The sequence below is a fragment of the Mauremys reevesii genome, linkage group 15, assembly GCF_016161935.1.
Source record: "Mauremys reevesii isolate NIE-2019 linkage group 15, ASM1616193v1, whole genome shotgun sequence".
NCBI lineage: Eukaryota > Metazoa > Chordata > Testudines > Geoemydidae > Mauremys > Mauremys reevesii.
In genome coordinates, this window is record NC_052637.1 from 2673502 (window position 1) to 2696202 (window position 22701).

A 22701-nucleotide genomic window follows, 5' to 3' on the forward strand; every position below is an offset into this window, starting at 1 on the left:
GGAGCTGGGACTAGACAAGTCCAGCAGTCCCTTCCAGCCGAACGTCTGTGACTGTGGGGAGTGGAAGGTCCCTCCCATGACCCCGGTGGGGAAGGACAGGCTCTTAAACCCTGCGAGGCCAGAACCAGTCTGGGCTGGGGCATCCCATGGCTGGGGAGTCACACACTGGCTGGCTTGTGACTCGCCTGCCCATTGTGACATGCCCCCTGCTGGCTGGCACAGCCTCATCCCCTCACTGCCAGGCTTGGCTCTGGCAGAGCGAGAGCCGGCACGTGCTGCTGAGGAACGCTGAGCCAGCCGTTTCAGCTCTGCCACCGGCAGCAGAAAGTGGGTGGACCATATACACACCGGCTTTTGCCCACCCCTGACTCCAGGTAGGAGAATCTTCTATTGGCCATCTCTGCTCAGCCACTGCCATGATGGGGCCAGGTAAGTGTCCAGACAGGGAGGCAGCTGGTGGCCAACTTGGTCCATGTGGCAGTGATGAAAGGCAAATGGGAAGAAGCATGAGAGGTGAGGGAGCTGGAGAGTCTGTGGGAAGCTCCCTCTCTGGTGAAATCAACCACCCCCAGACGGTGCGGGTCCCTCGCAGGCCTGGGGGTGCTGATCTGGGCTTTGCGCGCTATCCGATGCTCTGATCCTGGCTCATTCCCAGGCAGCTGCGAGCGTGAGTGGTGGAGCTGCCGGCTCTGGGCATCTCCCTTCCAAGCACGAGATTGTCTCTGAGGGAAGCCCACCCCACGATCTGGTGTTTGTTGGTCTCTTCCACAGAGCGCTGGAGTCTCAGCCGCTCCGGATCGGGGGGAGGGGCCAGCTGTGAATTTGGAGCCTGATCTAGGTTTGGATCTGAATCCGCCAGTGTTGCGGAGCATTCAGCTGTGGGGAGCTAGTTCCCGCCCGCGCCACATCACAATGTCCCACTCCTGCCTCCCCAATCTCCTCCCTGGCTCTGCACCTCGCCCCCTGCACCTGGAATGTCATTAGCGAGCTAGGCCTGACCACCTCCATCACCTTTGCTGACCCCATCACTTCCATAGGGAATGGCACTGAGGATGCCAGGGGAACAGGCATTCTCAGGTTGCCAGGAGCCATTGTTCTATTTACCAAGACAGTCCGATGCCAGGACAGTGCCCCTGAGCTCTGGACAGGGCTAGGGCTGCATTAGGACACCTGCCGTGCAGCTGCTGGAGAGTCAGCAGGAGACATTGAGTGAGGAATGGAGCCCCCCAGAGCAGGGGCCATTTAGGAGACCCATCATGGGGGGAATCAGGCCTGGGATGCTTTCCAGCGGCTGCTGCCACCCAGGCCTTGGAGAGATGAGCCGTGAACCCCCCAGAAAGCGTGGCCCCTGGCACACAGCTTTGTAGCACTGGGACCCCAGACACATGAGCCGCCATCCAGCAGGGCCTTGGGCCAGCCCCACCCTCTCCCACTGCCCCACTCTGGGAGGCCAGGGAACAGTTCACAACTTTGCAATGACCAGCTGCAGGGATCCTGGCGGGCCCTGGGATGGTTTTAGCAGCATTTTCAATGTTTGGGAAAAGTGAGATCTGTGCAATAGGCAACGTTGTTCCATCTGGGCACAAGCCAGCTCCTGTGCCCCAGAGAGCTCTCACAGCTCACACTGAACCAGGGACAAAGGGGGCAAGAGGTTGGAAGAGAAGGTGCCAGCCTGGGACCCAGGAGACCCATGGCCATTTCCCAGCTCTGCCAGAGATAGTCTGTAGCCTTGGGCAAGTCCCTTATTCCCTCTGTGCCACAGTTCCCTGTCTGTTCAGTGGGGGGTAGCAGCCAGGCCCTGCCCTGCAGGGGGTGGTCAGGATAAATGCAATTGAGGTTGGGCACGTTGGAAGAGAAGGTACCAGCCTCTCTGCTGCTCTCCCACCTTCTGCTCCTGCCCTTTCACGGGGGGGGGGGGTGTGAGCAACTCCTGCTGCTCATGAGCCTGCCCCAGCTGCCCCACCCCCCTGGCCTCGCCCACCTGGGAACTGCCATGGCCCCAATATTCCTGGGGGAAGGGATTAGGGTAATTTCCCTGGGCAGGAAGAATCCTGAGTGGCTGGATCCAGCCTGTCTGCTGTGCAGCTTGTGAACCAGCAGAAGGAGAGGTGGGAGTGACCCAGGGAGGCCGTTTGGCCTGCGGGATGGGGTGCTGGCTGGGCATAAGGAGACCTGGGTTCTAATCCTGCCTGTCCTGCTGACTGGCTGGGTGACTTTGAGCACATCCCTTCACTTGTTTCCCTGCTGGCTGCCTTGGCTAGTTAGAGTCTGAGCCCTGTGGCCCAGGGATTGTCTGCAGCACCTGGTGCAACAGGGCCCTGATCTCAGCTGGCATGTGTAGGCGCTGGTGGAACAGAAATAATTGGGCTGGCCCTGATGCTGAACGGGGCAGTCGCCTCTCGTCACTCACAAGCAATGCCTTGTCCTGGCTTCTTGCAGGATGGCTGAGGAAGTCCCCAAGGCCCCCTCAAAGCCCATCCGTGCCTGGGAGGAGACGGAACCTCCCCAACGGAAGAGTTGGCGAAAGAGCCCACAGCGGAAGCAGGAGCTGTGTGTGCCTCAGCCCTTCCGTGCCGGTGAGTGGGCGCCTCCTGGGTGGGTGGAGGGGGCTGCAGAAATGGCCGGGGCCATGGCCCTGCATTGCGGTGGGGCTTGGCCCCTCTGGGGGTTGGGTGGCAGGACTAGGGTGTCACTGGGGGGAGAAGGTCCATAGACCTTGTACTGCTCTGGGCTGCCATGAGATGGAGAGACAGGAAAACCCCGGCAGGGGGGAATGGCCCCTCCTGCTGGCAGCAGCTGCAGCCTCTAGAGCTGATTGGGGCATTAGAAACGGCAGCTGAAGCATGGGGTGGAGACTGACTGAATCGCCCACCCTGATCTGTCACGCTGCAGGGTTGGAAGATATTTTCCACCTGTCGAAGGGGCTACTTGGTGCAGGGTGGGTTGTTAAAGCCTAGGATTGCAGGGCACCGGCCAGAGCATAAGATGCCCCCTGGTGTTGCAGCCCCATCTGCTGGCTCCTTTGTTGCATGTCCCAGCACAGGGCATTTGGGGGGCAGTGTTGACGATGGGAGCCCAGTGCCTGCCCAGGTTACACCCGATGGCTCTGGCTGGCTGTTGGTGGCAGGAGAGGCAGTCAGAACAAGCAGAACGGGCAGGCTCTGGGTCCCCATCTCTCACACAGACTGGGCAACTGTTCCCTCTCCTACACGAGGACCAGACCAATTCACTGCCAGTCCCTCTGCCCCCTCCAGCAATGGCCTGGAGAGTTGGGACACCACTCATGGCCTGACATCATCCCTCCTTCCAGATGTGACGCTCCCCAAATCCCCAGACTGAGCCTGCATGCTGGGCGGGGAAGTGGGGTGGCTGTTGGGAACCAGGGCTCTGACTGGATCTTTGCTGGGCTGGGCAGCAAAGAGGTGGGGAATCCAGGAATCGCTGTGCCAGACCCTGCTGTGCATCGGGGCTGCTCCCCTGCTGGGGCGGGAGTGAGGGGTAAGGGTTTTCTCTAAGATCTCTGTCACCCAGCCTGCAGCTTGGCAGACCCAGGTATTACCACCGCTCTGTCTTTGATCAGATTCACCAGCCTACTGTAACGCCTGCTTGAGGAGGCTAGACTGGGAGCACAAAGAGGCCCTGGACTACATCAACGCCTTTCTAACGAGCAATGAACAGGTACTAAGAGCCCTCCTCTGACCTGTCAGCTAGTGCCCTGTCCACATGCACCATCCGCCCTTCTCCGGGAGACGCATGGATTCTAAGGCCAGATGGGACCACTGTGACCTCCTGTAGAACACAGGCCAGAGACCAGCCCCCGAATAATTCCTGTTTAAACTAAAGCATCTTAAAAATGTCCTGCCTTGAGTTACAAAAGGTCACCCACCATGCCACTTACTCAGTTGTTCCAATGGTCTATTACTTTCTCAGTTAAAAACGTACATTTCCAGTTTGAATTTGTCTACTTTCAATTTCCAGCCCCTTTGAGGTGCCACCTGATGTATCGGGATACCACTGAGCCCGCCTGTTCTGCCAGCCTGGGCCCCCTTTACCTTGTCTTGCTGGGCTTGGGCAGGGCCACCCAGAAGGGGGGGAAAAGTGGGGCAATTTGCACCAGGCCCCGGGCCACGCAGAGGCCCCCACGAGAATGCCGGAGGCTCCCTCCGCCTGCCCCCATCCCCCGGCGCCTCAGCGCACCGCCTCCAGGAGTGGCCCTGGACAGAGCTAAAGCAGCGTGGCTTGGGCGGGGCCTGAGCTCCTCCCACTTGGAGCCACGTGGTAAGGGGGCGGGGCCAGAGCGCCTCCCGCTTGAGCTGCATGGTAAGGGGGCGGGGCCTGAGCACCTCCTGCTTGAGCTGTGTGGTAAGGGGGCATGGCCTGAGCACCTCCTGCTTGAGCTGCATGGTAAGGGGGCATGGCCTGAGCACCTCCTGCTTGAGCTGCATGGTAAGGGGGCGGGGCCTGAGCACCTCCTGCTTGAGCTGCATGGTAAGGGGGCGGGGCCTGAGCACCTCCTGCTCAGAGCTGCATGGTAAGGGGGCATGGCCTGAGCACCTCCTGCTCAGAGCTGCATGGTAAGGGGGCGGGGCTGTGAGCTCAGGTCCCGATGGAGCCAGGCTGCTGCAGTGCTGTCCAGGGGCCAGGAAAGCTCCTGGACGCGGCGCGCTCTGAGGCTCTGGGAGAGTGGGGAGGTGGGAGTAAGCAGCATGGTAAGCCCCTCTGAGCTGGACACCCTCCTGACAGGCCCCCCCAACCCTGAGCCCAGCTCCCCACCCAGCCCTGGGCAACAGCAGCGCCACCCCCAGGCAGCGCCGGCCCATTGGCACCAACCATCACCATCACCCAGCGACAGCCCATTATGTAATTGCAAATGTATATATACTGTCAAGGTTCCTTCCCCACTCTGAACTTTAGGGTACAGATGTGGGGACCTGCATGAACACCTCTAAGCTTAACTACCAGCTTAGATCTGGTTTTGCTGCCACCACTCCTAAATACTAACTCCCTTCCCTAGATAGTCTTGAGAAACTTCTTTACCAAGTCCCTGGTGAACACCGATCCAATCCCCTTGGATCTTAAAACAAGGAAAAATCAATCAGGTTCTTAAAAAAAGGCTTTTAATTAAAGAAAGAAAGGTAAAACTCATCTCTGTAAAATCAGGATGGAAAATAACTTTACAGGGTAATCAGATTCATAGAGCCCAGAGGAACCCCCTCTAGCCTTAGGTTCAAAATTACAGCAAACAGAGGTAAATCCTCTTAGCAAAAAGGAACATTTACAAGTTGAGAAAACAAAGTTAAACCTAACACGCCTTGCCTGGCTGTTACTTACAAGTTTGAAATATGAGAGACTTGTTCAGAAAGATTTGGAGAACATGGATTGATGTCCGGTCCCTCTTAGTCCAAAGAGCGAACACCACCAAAACAAAGGGCACAAACAAAAGCCTCCTCCCCGCCCCCAAGATTTGAAAGTATCTTGTCTCCTTATTGGTCCTTTGGGTCAGGTGTCAGCCAGGTTACCTGAGCTTCTTAACCCTTTACAGGTAAAAGGATTTTAGTGTCTCTGCCAAGGAGGGATTTTAGAGTATTGTACACAGGAGGGCAGTTCCCTTCCCTTTATAGTTATGACACACACATTAAAGCATTGAATGTTTTAAAATCATGTATTTCGTGTATACCTCTACCCCGATATAACACTACCCAATATAACACGAATTCGGATGTAACGCGGTAAAGCAGTGCTCTGTGGGGGGTGGGGCTGCGCACTCCAGTGGATCAAAGCAAGTTCGATATAATACGGTTTCACCTATAATGCGGTAAGACTTTTTGGCTCCACAGGACAGCGTTATATCGAGGTAGAGGTGTATTTTCAAATTATTAAAAATTAATTTTTGAATGTATTTCACTGGTTATTTTTTACATTTCCAAATACATGATACTATAGTATTGCAACTATTTTTTTATGGAAGGGGCTCCTGAAATTGCTTTGCCCCAGCCCCCCGAATCCTCTGGGCGGCCCTGGGCTCAGCTCACAAGCCACTTTCAGCCATACACTCAGGCAGGGCCACACCCAGCTGCAGAAAGACACAGACCCTGAGATCAGCTCTGGGAAGACTCAGCTGAAGGGGCTTGTCCCAGTACTCTGGTGCCCACCTCCTTTGGAGTACAGACCCAAAGGTTTTATGAAATTTGCCTCCTCCCTTGATGTGGAGAGAGGCATGCCCAACTCTTTGCCCTCCCCAGTTACTAATTGTACAAACTGGGTTATGGTATAAACAAGAAATAAGATTCTTAACTACAAGAGGTAGATTTTAAGTGGTTCTAAGAGATAGCAAACAGAACAAAGCAGATTACCTTAGTAAATAAACACAACATACAAACTAAGCTTTCCACACTAGATAGATAGGATCTACACTAGCAAATTCGCAGGCTGGCAGATTCTTAAGATTCTTTGCTGTGCAGCTTGGATTTCCCAGGTTTTCTTACACAGGTTAGGAATCTCTCTTCAGCCTGAGACCATCACTTCTCATAGTTCAATCTTTGTCCCTCAGGTGTTTCCAGGTGTCTTATTGCAGGGAGCGTGAGGTTCCCCCGATGTCATTGTTCCCCTTTTATCTCCTCTTCCCACCTGCTGGAAAACTCTTTTGCTGCGACCTGGGTCCAACAGTTCCCACTGTGTAGCGTTATCTCGAAGAGGTTTCTATGTTGTTTGTGTGCATTTCCTCAAGAAGCCATTGTTTGGCATTTTTACTGTTGTATCTGATAGGCTGTTTTGAACCTCACAACGTGTTTCAGGAACACATACATAGCTGAACTTCATAACTGCACATACAGCGATAGGACATACAATCCAACGAGACATTAATGTCTAGCAGATAAAGACTTTTACAATACCTTACAATATGTACTTTGTACAAAACATATCCTAATGACATGACAGTGGCGAATATTGGGGTGTCAGGGTGTCCCACCCAGATGTTCCTCCCACTCTGTCAAGCCCCTGCTAACACTGTCTGGCTGCTTAGCTGCCATGTTGCAGTTCCTCTCTGGACACCTACCCCGTGAGATCTGCTCCCTCTCTGGTCCGGTTTCATACAGAGCTGCCCTGCCCTCCCCAGATAGTCACTCCTGTTGCCGGATGAATGGCCTTCTGCCATTTGGCATATCAAAGCCTGAGCAGCACTGGGGGGAAGCTTTCTGACATCTCTCCCACTGGCAGCTCCTTTCCACGCTAACCTTCCTGTTTGTGTCTAATCTCTGCGGGGCGTAGGACGAGGCCAAGAACCTCAAGTTCTTGGATTCCATCAGCAGCCTCAGAAGCCTGCCTGCTTTTATGGACCAAGTCCTGCTAGTAGAGAAGATAACGGTGAGTAAAACACACACTGGGGCTGTGTTACTTGGCGGGTTTAGTGACTGGCCTGGAGATCTTTGCAGATTTGTCGAACTTCAGCTGCCAATCATTGGATCGAGTCAGACTGAAGAGCCCATTATCCAGTATTTGCTTCCCCTGTAGGTACTTACAGACTGTCATCAAGTCACCCTGTAACTTTCTCTTTGTTAAGCTGAACTGATTGAGCTCCTTGAGTCTCTCACTATCAGGCATGTTTCCCAGTCCTTCAGTCACTCTTGGGGCTGTTCTCTGATCCCCCTCCAATTTATCAACATTCTCCTTGAATTGTGGGCACCGGACCTGGACACAGGATCCCAGCAGCGGTCGCACCAGTGCCAAATACAGAGGGAAAATAACCTCTCTAACAACTGGAGATTGCCCTGTTTGTACATCCTGGGATGGCATTAACCCTTTTGGCCCCAACTTCGCACTGGGCGCTCATGGGCAGCTGATTACCATGACTGCCAAGTCTTTTCCAGAGTCACCGCTTCCCAGGTTAGAGCCCCCCATGCTGTGGGTGAGGCCTGCCGTCTTTGTTCCTAAACATATAACTGTATTGAAATGTAGATTGTTCCCTTGCACCCAGCTTCCCAAGTCACCAGGTCGCTCTGTGTACGCCAGTCTCCCTGCCCAGAGCCCCAACACTCCGCAGTCAGTGCCCACTAGGGAACTAGCAACAAATCTGCTCCGTAGATTTGGAAAGTCTTTGCTCTCCAGCACCTGCAGAAAGCTTTCCAGAGCTAACCTCCCTTCCCTGAACGTGGGACAGCGTGGGCTGGTGGGTGGTCCAGTGGGCTGGGCTCAGCACACCGGGGTTCTACTCCCAGTTCTGCAGTAAGACCTTGGGCAAGTCACTTCCCCCTCTGTGCCTCAATTTCCCTCCCATGCCTTGTCTCGTCTAGTTAGCTTGTGAGCGAACTGGGGCAGGGACTGGTTCTCACTGTGTGTGTGCAGCACCGGGCACAAGGGGGCCTGATCTCAGGTGGAGTCCTTGGGTGATAATGCTGATGGAGCCTTTGCAGAGCACTGGCGCGTGACACTGGGACACTGAGCACAGGCCCTGCACTGCGCTCCCTGGCTGGAGCCCTGCACACCATCAAGCCGGCAGTAGGACGACCTGGCTGCTGAGCCCACGTGTTGCAGGCCCTGCGCTTTGCTCCCCTGTCGGAGCCTTGCAGGAGCTTGGAGCCCAGCTGGCATTTCCCCACATTGTCTCCTCAGGAGCTGATTGATCACGAGTCCGTCGACTCCCTGACCGGCGTGATGCGTCAGCAAGCAATGCTCGCCATCATGAAGCTGAGGTACCCAGCCTGCCCGGCCCAGCCCCAGCCAGTGCTACATGCAGCCAGACATGCCAGCCACTTGGCATGGCCAGTTTTCCAGGGCATTCCCCCCTCTGCTCCTCCCCCATCTTCTGATTCCCCCAGGAAATGTGGCACCAGATGATGGTGCTGGTGCATGTGGACTGGCACCAGTGGGTAGGTGGTGGAGGATCCTTCGGTGCCTGGTGACCTCTCCACGTGGCCTTATGAAGATATGGGGGAGGGGGCGTGGGAGGCAGGACCAGTCCCCTCTGAGGGGAGAGGGGCAGTTAGGTGCTGCTGGAGCGGAGCGATTGGAGTCAGTGCCAGCTGCGTCACACTGGCAGCTCAGCGACTCCCAGTGGCTGAGAGGCTGGGCAGGCTGAGCCCTGGCACTTGGCACTGCCTGTGCCATGGGGGACTCTCTCTCAGTGCCGCTAGTGCCCTGCTCTGAGCTTCCCAGAAGCCTGCCCATCAGGCGTCTGGAAGGTGATGGATGCTGCGGGCTGGAGCTGGGCTCTCGCTGTTGGCTCAATTAGTTCCCCAGGAATGGGAAGGGGAGGTGGGGCAGGAGCTGGAGCAACTCTCCCCACTGAGCACTGGCTTCCTGACAACGGGGCAGGCAACGGCATTGGCCATGATTGCGTCTCTGCGGGGGGGTGAGAGGGGGCGGGATTTGCGTCAGCACTGGGCGTAGCTGTTCCTCACTGGCTGCCGCCTGCCACGAGGGGCGCGGCTCTGTCCTGCAGGGGCAGCTCAAGTAGTCACCTGGCACCTCATTGCATGTGCTGGGGCCATGCTCTGGCAGTGGGGGTGAAGAGGTTAATGCTGTCTGGGCTGTCCCCACCTTCCTGCCCCCCTGCACACAGCTGTGTGCCCTGTCCAGCAGGCTGAGAGCAATGGGCAGGGGCAGAGCTTAGATCCCTGCTTCGGTTCTGCCCGGCAGCGGGCTGATGCAGCATCTCTGTGCTCACCTGGACTGTGCAGCTGCAGTGCAGACGGCTGTGGTGGGAGGGTCTCTTGCCCCCAGCGGGGCAGGACTGGCAGGCTCCTCTGCACTGTGGCCGCTGGGTTCAGAGGCGCTTTGGTGCCAGCAGGCTCTAGTCTCCCGTCCATGCCATTTGCAGGATGTTGTTTCTCGGTGAAGCGCAGCGATCTCTGCCCCAGCCGGTGAGTGCTGGTGGGGTCACAGCAGACAGCTGCAGGCTACACTAAGTCCCTGCCTGCTGGTATGGGAGAAGGCAGCACCAACTCCTTCCACCACCCCCTGGCCTGTTCTCATCTGCCACCCGCCAGCTGGAGCCCCCGCAGGTGTTTCCATGTCCTGGGAGCCTGAGGGCAATATTAGCACATCAGTCCCGCCTCAGACCCCAAATCCGCATGTGTCTCTTCTCTTAGCAAAGTGAAGCTATCGGTGTGGCTCCTGACACGACCCAGGCTGCTCACCACCTGCTTCTCCAGCATCTTCTCCCTGCCTCCAGCACACACCATGGAGGAGGTGGAGGCTGCTCTCTACACCAAAGTAAGCCCCAAACCGGCCATGTTGAGCCGTCCCAAACCGAGTGGGAATCCTGCCACTCGCTCGTGTACTGTCCCCTGGGTTACCTGGCACTGGCATAAGAGTGTAATGATCACAGCTCCCCGACAGGACTTCAGCGCAGGACCTGCAGCACCAAAGCACAGGCCCCAAAGCACAGGCCCAGATAAAGGAGTAACTCCCTCCTAGGGTAGCAGTAGTAGGCATTTATCCTTCACATGCACCGACAATTAGTGGGGAACAGACACTCCCTTTACAAGCACATTCATCCCCCATGCGTGGCTGGGGGCACAGGCCTGAGATCGGCTGCTTCAGGTGCACATAGGCCAGGGGAGCCGAAGCTTGGCTGGAAATCTGCCCTCCAAATGTGGAGTCCTGTCTGACTCTCCCAGTGGGATAGACTGTGTGCAGTGGGCTTTCTGGGGAGAGCAAAGACAGGTGGGGCCCTGTTGCCAGGAGGAGTTTGTAGTAGGTCCCCTGCGGGTACAAGTGAGTGGTGAGCTGTAATACCAGGGGCTGCTATGACCTGGGGGGGTGTCACACGCCAGGGCATTGGTTCATCACCTGGCTGGGTAACTCCACTTGCTCTGGTTTCTCCTCTGCTCTGCATGCAGACGCTGAAAACCATGGATGAGATGCTGAAGGCCTTGGTGTGTGAGGATAAGGAGCCCAACCTTGTGGTGCTGCAAAACATCGTGAAGGTCTGGAGGCGTGGGGGCAGGAAGGGGACTAGTCCTGTAGCTGGGGTGGGGCTCAGGGACCAAGGCTCTGTTTAATCCCAAGCATGGGACACCCCCGTGCCTTTGGCTCCTCAGAGTACGTTCTCTACAAAGGTTCTTGGGCTGGAGGGCCAAGTGCCCCCACTATATCTGAAAAAGTCTGTATGGGGTGGGGGTGGAGGAGCGCCCACCCCATACGGGATCTGCTGTGTTCTCCACTGAGCCCTCATGTGAACCTGGCATTCCTTTGTGTTCACCATGGGCCCCACCAACCTGGCCAAAGCCCGGAGCTAGATTCCCCCAACATTCTAGTTCTGGGGCCACAGGAAGTAGATTCTGTGGGTGGTTTGTGCTCCCAAAAGAGGGAAATGTCCTTGACAGAGATTCGGTCTCCTCGATCCCAGAACCTGGGAAGAGGGAATCACAGAAGTGCAGGGCTGGAAGGGATCTCAAGAGGTCATCTACTCCACCCCCTGCACTGAGGTAGGGCCAAGCATTCCTAGACTGTCCCTGTTGAGTGTTTGTCCAGCCTGTTTTTTAAAACCTCCATGATGGGGAGTCCACCACTTCCCTAGGTCACCTGTTCCAGTGCTTAGCCACCCTTAGACTTTTTCCTAATATTTAACTTAAATCTCCCTTGCTGCAGATTAAGCTCATTACTTCTTGTCCTACCTCCAGGGGACATGGAGAACAATTTGTCACCATCCTCTGTATAACAGCCCTTAACGTATTTGAAGACTGTTACAGGTGCCCCCTCTGTCTTCTCAAGATGAAACATGCCCAGTTCGTTCAACCTTTCTTCACAGGTCAGGTTTTCTAAACTGCTGATCATTTTTGTCGCTGTCCTCTGGACTGGCCCCAGTTTGTTCACATCTTTCTTAAAGCATGGTGCCTGCAACTGGACACAGAGCTCCAAGCTAACACAATTCAGAATGGCATTTCCCTTTTTCACAACAGCATCACACTGTTGATTCATATTCAGTGTGAGATCCATGATAACCCCCAGATCCTTTTCTGCAGTACTGCCACCTAGCCCGTTATCCCCCACTTTGTTTTTATGCATTTTTCCTTCCTAAGTGTGTTACGTCACTTTTGTTTTGACTGAATTTTATCTTGTTGACTTCAGACCAACTCTCCAATTTAGCAAGCTGATTTTGAATTCTAATCTGTCCTCCAAAGTGCTTGCAACCCCTCCCAGCTTGGTGTCATCCGCAAACTTTACAAGCATCCTCTCTTTTCCGTTAACCAAGTTCTTAATGAAAATATTGATTAGTACTGGACCAGGCACACCCTGGGGACCCCACTTGAGACACCCTCCCAGTTTGCTAGAGAGTCAGTGATAACTCCTCTTTGAGTATGGTCTTTCCATCAGTTGGACGCCCACCTTATAGTAATCTCATCTGGATCAGACTGGCTTAGTTTGCTTATGAGAATGTCTTGTGGGACTGTGTCAAAAGCCTTACTAAACTTCATATACATCATCATATACTGCCTGCCTCCATCCACTAGGCAAGTAACCCTGTCAAAGAAGGAAATTAGATTGGTTTGGCATGGTGCTATTTGTTATTGCCCTATTATCTCCTCTAGATTCTTACAAACTGTTTAATAACTTGTTCAGTATCTTTCTGGGTACCAAAGTTAGGCTGACAGGTCTATAATTCCTTGGGGCCTCCTTGTTCCCCTTCTGAAGACAGGTTCTGTGTCTGCTCTTCTCCAGTCCTTTGGGACCTCAACCCTCCTAAAGGTTCAGCGATTTCTTTGCCTAGCTCCATCTAGGGTGAATATCATGAGGCTCTGCCAACTTGAATACATCTAACTGACCTCAATTGTCTTTTACCTGTTCTCTCCCTAGTCTAGCCTGTATTCCTGTCCCCTTGTTGTTAATATTGTGTTAAGCATCTAGTCGTCATTAACCTTTTTAGTGAAAACTAAAGCAAAAAAGGCATTAAACACCTTGGCTTTGTCTGTGTCATCCATTCTTTGCTCTCCTTCCCTGCTGAGTAGTGGCCCCACACTTTCCTTTGTCTTTCTCTTGCTCCTAATGCATTTATAGAGCTGCTTCTGATTGTCTTTTATGTCCCTTGACAGTTAGAACTCATTTTTGCCTTTGCCTTGCTGATTTTCTCCGTATGTGCTTGGACTATTTTTTTGGTACTTCTCCTTAGCAATTTGTCCCAATTTGTTTCTCTCAGGTCCTGCTCCCCTGGACCACATCCAAGGAGGTACATGAGCGGCTGAGGGCAGTGGGAAGGATCAGGTGGCTGATGGAATTCATGGGGTCTCAGTGCAAATTCCAGGTGAGCAGCCTGTGACCCTGGCCACCTCCTAACTACACTGAACAGCCTCGCGGTGCAGCACGCCCTGGCATGGAAAATGCAGGCCTAGAATAGTGACTCAGCAAGATCCTCAGTAGGAGTCCAATCTAATGAGCCCTGATGTCGATGGGTCTTTCCTCTGACTCCAGTGGGCTTTGGGTCGAGTTCCATCATTCTGTCTCCAAGGACTCTCCCTGCTGTTCCCCTAGCACCAAAGTCTGCTCTGCAGGGTCAATGCATTTACACAGGATTGCCCTGACAGCAGCCTCCGAACCCAGGTGTCTGTTCACCCCCTTTGTCAGATGCCTGTGGGATGATTTGGCATCAGCTCCTGCCAGGCTACCAGATGAACGCCCCTTGCTCTGCATGCTCAGAGCCATTGAGCTGCTCCAGATGCTCCATCCCCCCTGTGGAAGGGCTTCCCCTCTGGCAGCTGGAGGGGTCGCTGGATGATGTGCCCCCAGAGGCTGGGGCAGCAGAACAGAATGAGGGAGGTGGGAGGGGACACAGTGAAAGGGATGGGCGGGGCCAAAGGCGCCAGAGAACTGGGGAGTGGGAGTGGGGAGGCTGTGCAGACCCCGGGAGAGGAGGGCAAGGGGCTTGGTGCCAGGTGGGGAAGAGCAGGGAGCCAGTGCAGGGGCTGCAGGAGGGGGAGACGAGAGGACAAGGCTGCAGGAGAGAGCCGGCAGGAGAGAGCAGGCAGGCTGGGGATGGCGCGGAAAGGAGGGCTCTGGGAGCTCCAGGATGGAGTGAGAGAGGCAGGATGCAGAGCAGAGGAGTCCAAGGTGACCCCAAGCTCCTGGGCCTGAGGTCAAAGAAGGGAGGGGGATGGCAGAAGGGGCTGGGATTAGGAACTTGCCCTTGAGATGGAGACTGGACGCTAGTTCATTTGTTACCTGGGTCCCCACTCGGGGGTAACGTTTGCTGACTTTGCTGCCCAGATTTCTCCGTCCCTGCTGAGCTTTCCTCAGCCCCTGGTGATGGGCCCCACAGCTCCTCCTGCTCTCATTGTCTCCAGTCTCTCTGCGGTGGCCTCTGCCTCCCCCTGTTCTAACCCATTGCTAGGGCAATGCCCGGGGGACTCGCTGCGCTAGGTCTGCAGGGGTGAGTGACTCCCTTTGCTCCCTCTCTCCGTCAGGAAGTGGAGGAGTTCAGCGTCCTGGGCCAGCTGGTGGGGTGTCTCACTCTGTGCCGTGCGGAGCAGGAGCAGGAGATCTGCCAATCGGCTGTGGAGGGACTTCGCCACCTCTACTCCTTCATGCTGCACCTAAAATGTAAGAGCACTGGAGACCCTTGTCCTTCCTAAATACACTGACATGGGGTTTCCAACATGAAAACCATATTTATTAAACACTTCCACCTTTTCTGCAACCTTTTAAACAGTCTCCATCTAGTAATGAGCCTACTCCACTGCTACGATTTCTTTTGTTCCTAATACACTTTTTTTAAAGAAATCCTCCTTATTATCCTTAGTCCTGCAAGCCATGGAGTTTACCCTGATGTTTACCCTCTATCCATATTCTACTCTTCATAACTCACATAAGAATGGACATACTGAGTCAGACCAATGTTTCATCTAGCCCAGTATTGTGTCTTCAGATAGTGGCCAGTGCCTCATGTTTCAGAGGGAATGAACTGAACAGGGAAATTCTGAGTGATCCATCCCCTGACATGCAGTCCCAGCTTCTGGTAGTCAGAGGTTTAGGGACATGCAGAGTATGAGGTTACATGCCCTGATTATCTTGAACCCAATTATACTTTTAGCCTTCACAACATCCCACGGCAACAATTTCCACAGGTTGCCTGTGCATTGTGTGCACAGATACCTTCTTTTGTTTGTTTTTAACTTGCTGCCTCTTCATTTCATAAAGTGACCCCTAGTTCTCCTGTTATGTGCAAGAGTAAATAAAACATACCTAGTCACTTTCTTCATACCAGTCATGATTTTATAGACCTCTATCTTATCCCCCCTTAGTCATCTCTTGTCTAAACGAAATAGTCCCAGGTCTCTACTACAGACCTATATTGTTATAACTATATTGCTCAGGGGTGTGAAAAATCCACACCCCTGTCGGCAGGAGCACCTCTCCCATTCACCTAGCCAGCGCCTCTCAGGGAGGTGGATTAAGAGCTTGTTTGCATAGGAGCATCTTCACGTAAACTCTACAGCGCCAGTGCAGCTATGGCGATACAGTGTTTGAAGTGTAGACTTGCCCCCCATCTTTTTTATCTCTCCTCATATGGAAGCTGTTCCATCCCCCTAATCATTTTTGTTGCCCTTCTCTGCACCTTTTACAATTCTGGTATATCTGTTTTGAGATGGGGCGACCAGAACTGCACGCAGTATTCAAGGTTTCGGCGCATCATAGATTTATATAGAACCAGTGATGAGCTGCCAAAATCTTAACAACCGGTTCCCTATAAAAAGTTCTGATTTAAGGGAGGGAAGCAGAGGAGGGTCCGGGGTCCCCTGCAGGGCCTGGGGCAAATTGCCCCACTTGCCCTCCCCCCCGCGGCCCTGGAGCTTGCAGCCTCCCTCGTACCTTACCTTGCCAGCAGCTCAAAGCAGCAGGACGACTCAGGAGCTCAGCTGAGCTGCCCAGCTGCTGGCCATGCTGCGGCTCTGCGGGGTGGGGGAAGCGGGGGAGAGCCCGGGGGAGACATCCTCGTGGGGCTGGGGGCCCCTGCAGGGCCTGGGCCAATTGCCCCACTTGTTCCTTCCTCCTCTGGCCAGCCCTGGAGGTTGCAGCAGCCCCTTCCCCCACACTGGCCGGGCTACTCAAAAGCGGCAGCAGGACGACTCCTGAGCTCAGCTGAGCTGCCCAGCTGGTGCCGGTGGCTGGCCACGCTGCAGCTGGTGGGAAGCGGGGGAGGGGCCAGGGGAACCTCAGCCTCCCCAGCTGGGAATCCTGGGAGCAACAGGATGGTCCAGCCCGCGGACCGGAGTTCTTTGCCCACCTCCTGGCCCTTTAACAACCGGTTTTCCACGGAGGTCTAATTTTAGCAACCGGTTCTAGGGAACCTGTGGGAAACGGCTCCAGCTCACCACTGTATAGAACCATTATGATATTTTTCTGTTTTATTATCTATCCTTTTCCTAATGGTTCCCAACATTCTGTTTGCATTTTTAACTGCCGCTGCATTGACTGGATGTTTTCAGAGAACTATTTACGATAACTCCAAAATCTCTTTCTTGAGTGCTAACTTAAACCCCATAATTTTGTATGTATAGTTGGGATTATGATTTCCAATGTGCGTTACTTTGCATTTATCAATATTGAATTTCATCTGCCATTTTCTTGCCCAGTCCCTCTTTTTTTTTAGATCCTTTGTAGCTCTTCGCAGGCTGCTTTGGATTTAACTATCTTGAGTTATTTTGTATCATCTGCAAATTTTGCCACCTCACTGGTTACCCCTTTTTCTGGATCATTTATGACTATGTTGAACTACACTGGTCTCAACACAGATCCTTGGGGGACCACGCTTTACCTCTCTCCACTGTGAAAACTGGCCATTTATTCCTGTCCTTTGCTTCCTATCTTTTAACCACTGACTCATGAGAGAACCTCCCCTCTTATCCCATGACAGCTTCCTTTGGTTAAGAGCCTTTGGTGAGGGACCCTGTCAAAGGCTTTCTGACAGTCCAAGTACACTATATCCATTGGATCACCCTTCTCCACATCCTTGTTGACCCCTTCAAAGAATTCTAGTAGACTGGTGAGGCATGATTTCCCTTTATAAAAGGCATGTTGGCTCTGCCTCAACAAATTGTGTTCACCGACGTGTCTGATAATTCTGTTCTTTCCTATAATTTCAACAATTTGCCTGGTACTGAAGTCAGGCTTACCAGGGATCACATCTGGAGACTTTTTTAAAATTCACTCTCACATTAGCTATCTCATACAGAGGCTGATTTAAACGCTAGGCTACATACCACAGCACTGCACATAAGTCTGTCTGGATGTCTCGTGATAGCTGCAACCTTTGCACCAGGCAGGCAATTTACCATGCGGTTCTCCCAGTCATCACAAACCCAACTGTTTATATGTCTATTGATTGAATCCCCCATTACTATTTCCTGGCTTCTCTTTGTAAGTGGGATTCCCGCCTTAGGAGGGGTAGCCTCAGTGTGAGAGGACATCATGACTTCATCTGGAAGGTGGGTCCCAACTATGGGATCGTCTCCCTCTGCCCCAGCTCGATGTTCTCCTTCCCTGAAACTTTCACCCTCCTCAGCAGCACAGAGGCTGTCAGACTGGGGGTGGGACTACTCTACTGCATCCCTAAAAGTCTCCTCTATGTACCTCACTGTCTCCCTTGGCTCCACCAGTTCAGCCCCTCTGGTCTCCTGGTCTCCGATGGCCAGTAGCTCCTTGGGCCAAATGCCCACATATGCTACCTGCCCACAGGGCTGGTAATCGTACATGCTGCATTCAGTGCAATCAACTGGAGAGCCCCACGCTGCTGCTGCCCTTCTGCCTGGTTTATTTTTACTCTTCCAGGGGGTTTAGTTTGTTTAGTTTGGGGGAGGGATGGGGGAACAGGTTATTGGCCTGAGTTTACAGTATGTTTGTTAGATGTACTTGTCTCTCACACACCCTCTCTAAACTTCCTTGCAAAACTCCCGTTTGCTAACCGAAGGTCTGATTTATATTGCCTGTTGTCTGTTTCCTCCTGGGTCAGCTGAAAGTCTGAGGAAGCTCGGTGCAGAGTATCGGCAGATCCTCAAGAACAGTCAAGTTGAGACAGCCTTCTGGGTCACCAACACCAGAAATATCACATTGGTAACTACAGTCAGTGCTTCCTGGGATTGTTGTGCCCAGAGTTATCAGGAGTCAGAAATTAACACCCTAGGAGTCAGGGGGAAGGGACAGACTAACCCCATCCAGCTGGGACAGAGACCTGCCTATGGCCCACTCCACCTCATAGAATAATAGACCTCAGGAAATTATCTAGTCCAACCCCTTACTCAAAGCAGGACCAACCCAACTAAATCATCCCAGCCAGGGCTTTGTCAAGCCAGGCCTTAAAAACCTCTGAGGATGGAAATTCCACCACCTCCCTAAGTAACCCATTCCAGTGCTTCACCCCCTCCTAGTGAAATAGTGTTTCCTAATATCCAACCTAAACCTCCCCCACTGCAACTTGAGACCATTTCTCCTTGTTCTCTCATCTGCCACCACTGAGAACAGCCGAGCTCCATCCTCTTTGGAACCCCCCTGCAGGTAGTGAAGGCTGCTATCAAGTCATGTGCCCCAGCCCCCGCATCATTTTCATTGCCCTCTGCTGGACTCTCTCTGATTTGTCCACATCCTTTCTCTTGTGCGGGGCCCAAAACTGGACGCAATACTCCATGTGTGACCTCACCAGTGCCGAATAGAGGGGAATAATCACTTCCCTCCATCTGCAGGCAGTGCTTCTACTAATGCAGCCCAATATGCCTCCTTACATGACACATCCCAAGATGCAATGGGGCTCATCCAAACCTGATCCCAGCTCCTTGTCAGGTTTCTGGGAGCTTCCTCAGAGATTAATGCAATAAAAGGCATCATTGCATCTGCGCATGAGCGCCAGCCCCTGCTGAGCACTAGACAGTGTATCCGTGCTGCGCAGTATTGTGCCCCCGTGCACTGCCACGCTGGCCTCTGCCATGCATGACAGCTTCCGATTGCTGGCTGGGTACTGTGCTGCCCAGGTGCAGTAAGCCAGGCCTGTCCCGGAAGAGTGGGGTTTGCCTGCACTCCTGGCCGGGCCAGTCCTGGCTGCTAGGCCACTGACCGGATCCGCGCTGGGCAGCAAAGGGGTTTCACTGCGCAGTTTGTTTCAGATTTTTGGGAAGTACTTGGAGCCGTCTGAAGGCATGGACTTTCTCCTCACTGCTATCGACGGCATGAGAGACTCCAGCGTCCATGACGCAGTGACGGCCAGGAACATGCTGCGTACGATCCTGGAGGTTCCCGGCCTCCGCTGGTGGAGGGTAAGAGCTGCAGTGAGAACACTGTGCTGGGGGAGCCCATCTGTGGGAGACTCTGTCTCTGGATGCTAGGCATTATTGGGGGGCAGTTCTCTGGCCTGTGAAATGCAGGGGGTCAGTCTAGGTCAGGGGTCAGCAACCTTTCAGAAGTGGTGTGCCAAGTCTTCATTTATTCACTCTAATTTAAGGTTTCACGTGTCAGTCATACATTTTAATGTTTGTAGAAAATCTCTTTCTATAAGTCTATAATAAATAACTAAATATTGTTGTATATAAAGTAAATACATTTTTTAAAATCTTTAAGAAGCTTCATTTAAAATGAAATTAAAATGCAGATCTCCCTGGACCGGTGGCCAGGCCCCGGCAGTGTGAGTGCCACTGAAAATCAGCTTGCGTGCCACCTTCAGCACACGTGCCATAGGTTGCCTACCCCTGGTCTAGGTGATCACCATGACCGCTTGTGGCCTTGCAGTCTATGAATCGATAGGCTGGGAACTAGTGCTGTGTTCTAGGCCTGGGGCTGGTGAAGAGGTTCTGGGAGGGCAGATGGCTCTCAGGTGCAGCAGGTCCTTGGCTCCCCAGATCAATAGCCGTGCGAGGAAGCCAAGGCCCCCAACTCCCCATTTCCCTTCCAGATGTCAGAGGCTGTGAGGAGCATTCATAAGCACCTGGACTCCATCAGCGAGCCACTTGCCCGGCAGGAGCTGCGCAGGGCCCTTCTCCTGCTGGGCTACCGGTTCAGCGAGGAGGTGGTCGGAACCCTGCTGGGCTGCTCACGGTCATGTGACAGGTACGGGGCTGCGGCTACCACCACTTGCACTCTGGGTCCCCCGGACTGGTCCCGCTGCCAGAGACAGGGGAGTGCAGAACCCTCCAGAGATCTCCTGCTCCCTGCAGAGCTGCTGCTTCTCCTGGAGGGTTTTGCAGGCTGGCTTGCCCTGGACACAGGCCAATTTGCAAAACCCTGTACGGCATCCCTCGGCCTCTCCTGTGGCTGACACTCAGACCTGGCCCCATGTAACCTGCACCAGCCAACGGGGTCCTTGCAGGAGCAGGAGGGCAACAAAGGGCCGGCCGGTGAGGGGAGACCCAGCAGGCGTGCCAGTACCGAGGGGTGCAGGAGGCTGGCAGGGCTCTGATCGGGTGCCGCTGGCTCTCTCCCTTTGCAGTGTTGCTGCGGAGATGTGGAAGATGCTGACATCCCAGCCCAACACCACAAGAAAGATCCTTGGGGAGCTGGTCAGCAGGCTGCAGGAGCCGGCTCGGCGACGGTATCAGCTCTCTGAGAGACCGGCTGGCTTCCCCCCCTTGGCCGTAAGTACCAGCCCCTGCAGCAAGGGAAGGAGTGCCGTGTGTCCCCATCATGGCCTGAGGGGGTCTCTCAGTCTCCCACGGGGTATAGTCATTGGGCCAAAGAGAGAGAGAGTGTGACTTTAGCCAGTGCTATATTCGAGCCGGAACACGCCGAAACGCTCTCCTGGTGCTATTCAGCAGCACTCATAGAATCACAGGGTGAGAAGGGATCGCAAAGTCAGCTCGTCCAGCCCCCTGCAACAATGCAGGACTTCTTGTTTCTAACCCACCCTGGACAGATGGCTCCAGCCTCCTTCTGAAAACCTCCAGCGAAAGAGTTTCCACAAGCTCCCTAGGCATCTTTCCCATCGTCCTACTCTTCTTACAGTTAGGAAGTTTTTCCTGAGGCTTAATCTATATCTGCTGTGCTGTAGTTTGACCCCATCGCCTCTTGTCCTGCCCTCTGTGGCAAGAGAGAACAACTTTTCTCTATCTTTTTTTATGGCAGCCTTCCAAGTATCTGAAGACCATTATCTAGTCCCCCCTTAATCTCCTCCTTTCCAAACAAAACATAGCCAGTTCCTTCAGCCTTTTTTTCTTATGGCTTGTGTTCCATCCCTCTGATCACCTTTGTCACTCGCCTCTGGATCCTTTCCAGTTTCTCCACATCCTTTCTAGACATTGGTGACCAAAACTGGACATCGTACTCCAGCTGAAGCCTAACTAGCACTGAGTAGAGTGGTACTATCGCCTCCCATGACTTGCATGCTATACCCAGGGGCGGCTCTAGTAATTTTGCCGCCCCAAGCAGGGCGGCACACCACGGGGGGTGCTCTGGCGGTCGCTGGTCCGCGGTTCCAGTGGACCTGCTGCAGACATTCCTGCGGAGGGTCCACTGGTCCCGCAGCTCCAGTGGAGCATCCGCAGCCATGCCTGCGGGAGGTCCACCGGAGCCGCAGGACCAGAGGACCCTCCGCAGGCACTCCTGTGGGAGGTCCGCCGGAACCACCTGCTGCCCTCCCGGCGACAGGCAGCACGCCCCCTGCGGCTCTCATTGCCGCCCTAAGCGCGCGCTTGGCACGCTGGCGTCTGGAGCCGGCCCTGGCTATACCTCTGTTAATGCAACTTAAAATTGCATTTGCTTTTTTTGCAACAGCATCGCATTGCTGACTCATGCTGAGGTTGTGATCCACCACAGCTCCCAGATCCTTCTCAGCTGGTTATCCTCCATTCTGTATCTGTGCATTTGCTTTTTCTTCTCTAAATGTAGCACCTCACATTTGTCTTTGGTGAATTTCATTTTGTTATCTATAGCCCTGTGACGCTGTAGGGAGAGGGATGGATTGACCTGGAAATGGTGTTTAGTTTTACTGGGACTGTCTGCATGGGGGATGGGAGAGCAGGGGATGACTTTAGGTGAGGGTCAGTACCTGAGGCTGTAACCTGAGCCAGAAAGGGGGGTGGGATGAGTCGATACTGCGTACTAAGGTTATTCCCTGTTTACACTGGTGCCCCAGCGCAGCAGCAGCAGCAGCAGCGCAATACTCTTTATTCCTCTCGAGGAGGTGGAGTACAAGCAGCGCTGTAGCCAGGGAGATACAGCGCTGTATATGCCTTGCCAGTGTGGACGGGGAGTGAGTTACAGCGCTGTTGGTGGCTTTATTGTGCTGTAACTCTCAAGTGTAGCCAAGGCCTAAATCCACGTTCACACTCAGGGCTCTATACTTACCATCTGGGTCGACGCGTGAGTTTGACTTCTCGAAACTATCAGCGCCTGATCTAGATGCGATAGTTTGAACTCGGCACGCCGTCACTCCCGCACCACCAACGTGGTGGAGGAGTCGGGAGGGAAGGGAGAGCCAGGAGCCACGGCCGCTGCCTGACACGGGTGGTAGTTGATTAGTAGTTTCAATTCAGCACGCTATCACCACGTAGCTGAATTATGCACCAGTCTCGAACCCCTTGTAGTGTAGACCAGGCTTCAGCCATGCTGCATGAAATCACACGCGTGGAGCTGAGCAGTGGTTTCAGCTCAGCTGGCACTTCTGACCAGTATAATCAAGAGAGTCATGCTAGGCATTGACAATTCCTGTCAGTGACAGACCAGATTGGTTACACAGCTGCCCTACCTCCTTTTCACTTTATCTAAGGCCTTGGCCACACTTGAGAATTA

The 22701-nt window shown here is 53.8% G+C and overlaps 1 protein-coding gene across 3 annotated transcripts; it reads left to right on the forward strand.

The window, feature by feature from the left end:
* The first annotated feature begins 148 nt into the window (after positions 1 to 148).
* LOC120382974 (maestro heat-like repeat-containing protein family member 7) lies at positions 149 to 20850 on the forward strand. 3 transcript variants are annotated; one of them, XM_039500487.1, is made up of 13 exons: positions 149 to 374; positions 2440 to 2576; positions 3581 to 3678; positions 7270 to 7365; positions 8611 to 8690; positions 10089 to 10212; positions 10842 to 10928; positions 13139 to 13243; positions 14400 to 14535; positions 17945 to 18045; positions 19089 to 19238; positions 19871 to 20025; positions 20405 to 20850. In XM_039500487.1, exons 2-13 carry the CDS (start codon positions 2441 to 2443, stop codon positions 20664 to 20666), a joined length of 1530 nt encoding a protein of 509 aa, XP_039356421.1. In that variant the 5' UTR covers positions 149 to 374; position 2440; the 3' UTR covers positions 20667 to 20850. The 3 variants fall into 3 exon arrangements, with proteins under 3 accessions (XP_039356421.1, XP_039356424.1, XP_039356423.1); XM_039500490.1 differs by lacking the exon at positions 149 to 374 and adding an exon at positions 420 to 1209; XM_039500489.1 differs by lacking the exon at positions 149 to 374 and having other exon boundaries at positions 2135 to 2576.
* Positions 20851 to 22701: the final 1851 nt, after the last annotated feature.

Excerpts from the sequence above, each read along its gene's own strand:
- LOC120382974 (XM_039500487.1), top strand. The coding sequence starts at position 2,441 with ATGGCTGAGGAAGTCCCCAAGGCCCCCTCAAAGCCCATCCGTGCCTGG. Across the intron at positions 8,691-10,088 it reads CTCGCCATCATGAAGCTGAG|CAAAGTGAAGCTATCGGTGT; the intron begins GTACCCAGCCTG and ends CTCTTCTCTTAG. Across the intron at positions 20,026-20,404 it reads TGCTCACGGTCATGTGACAG|TGTTGCTGCGGAGATGTGGA; the intron begins GTACGGGGCTGC and ends CTCCCTTTGCAG.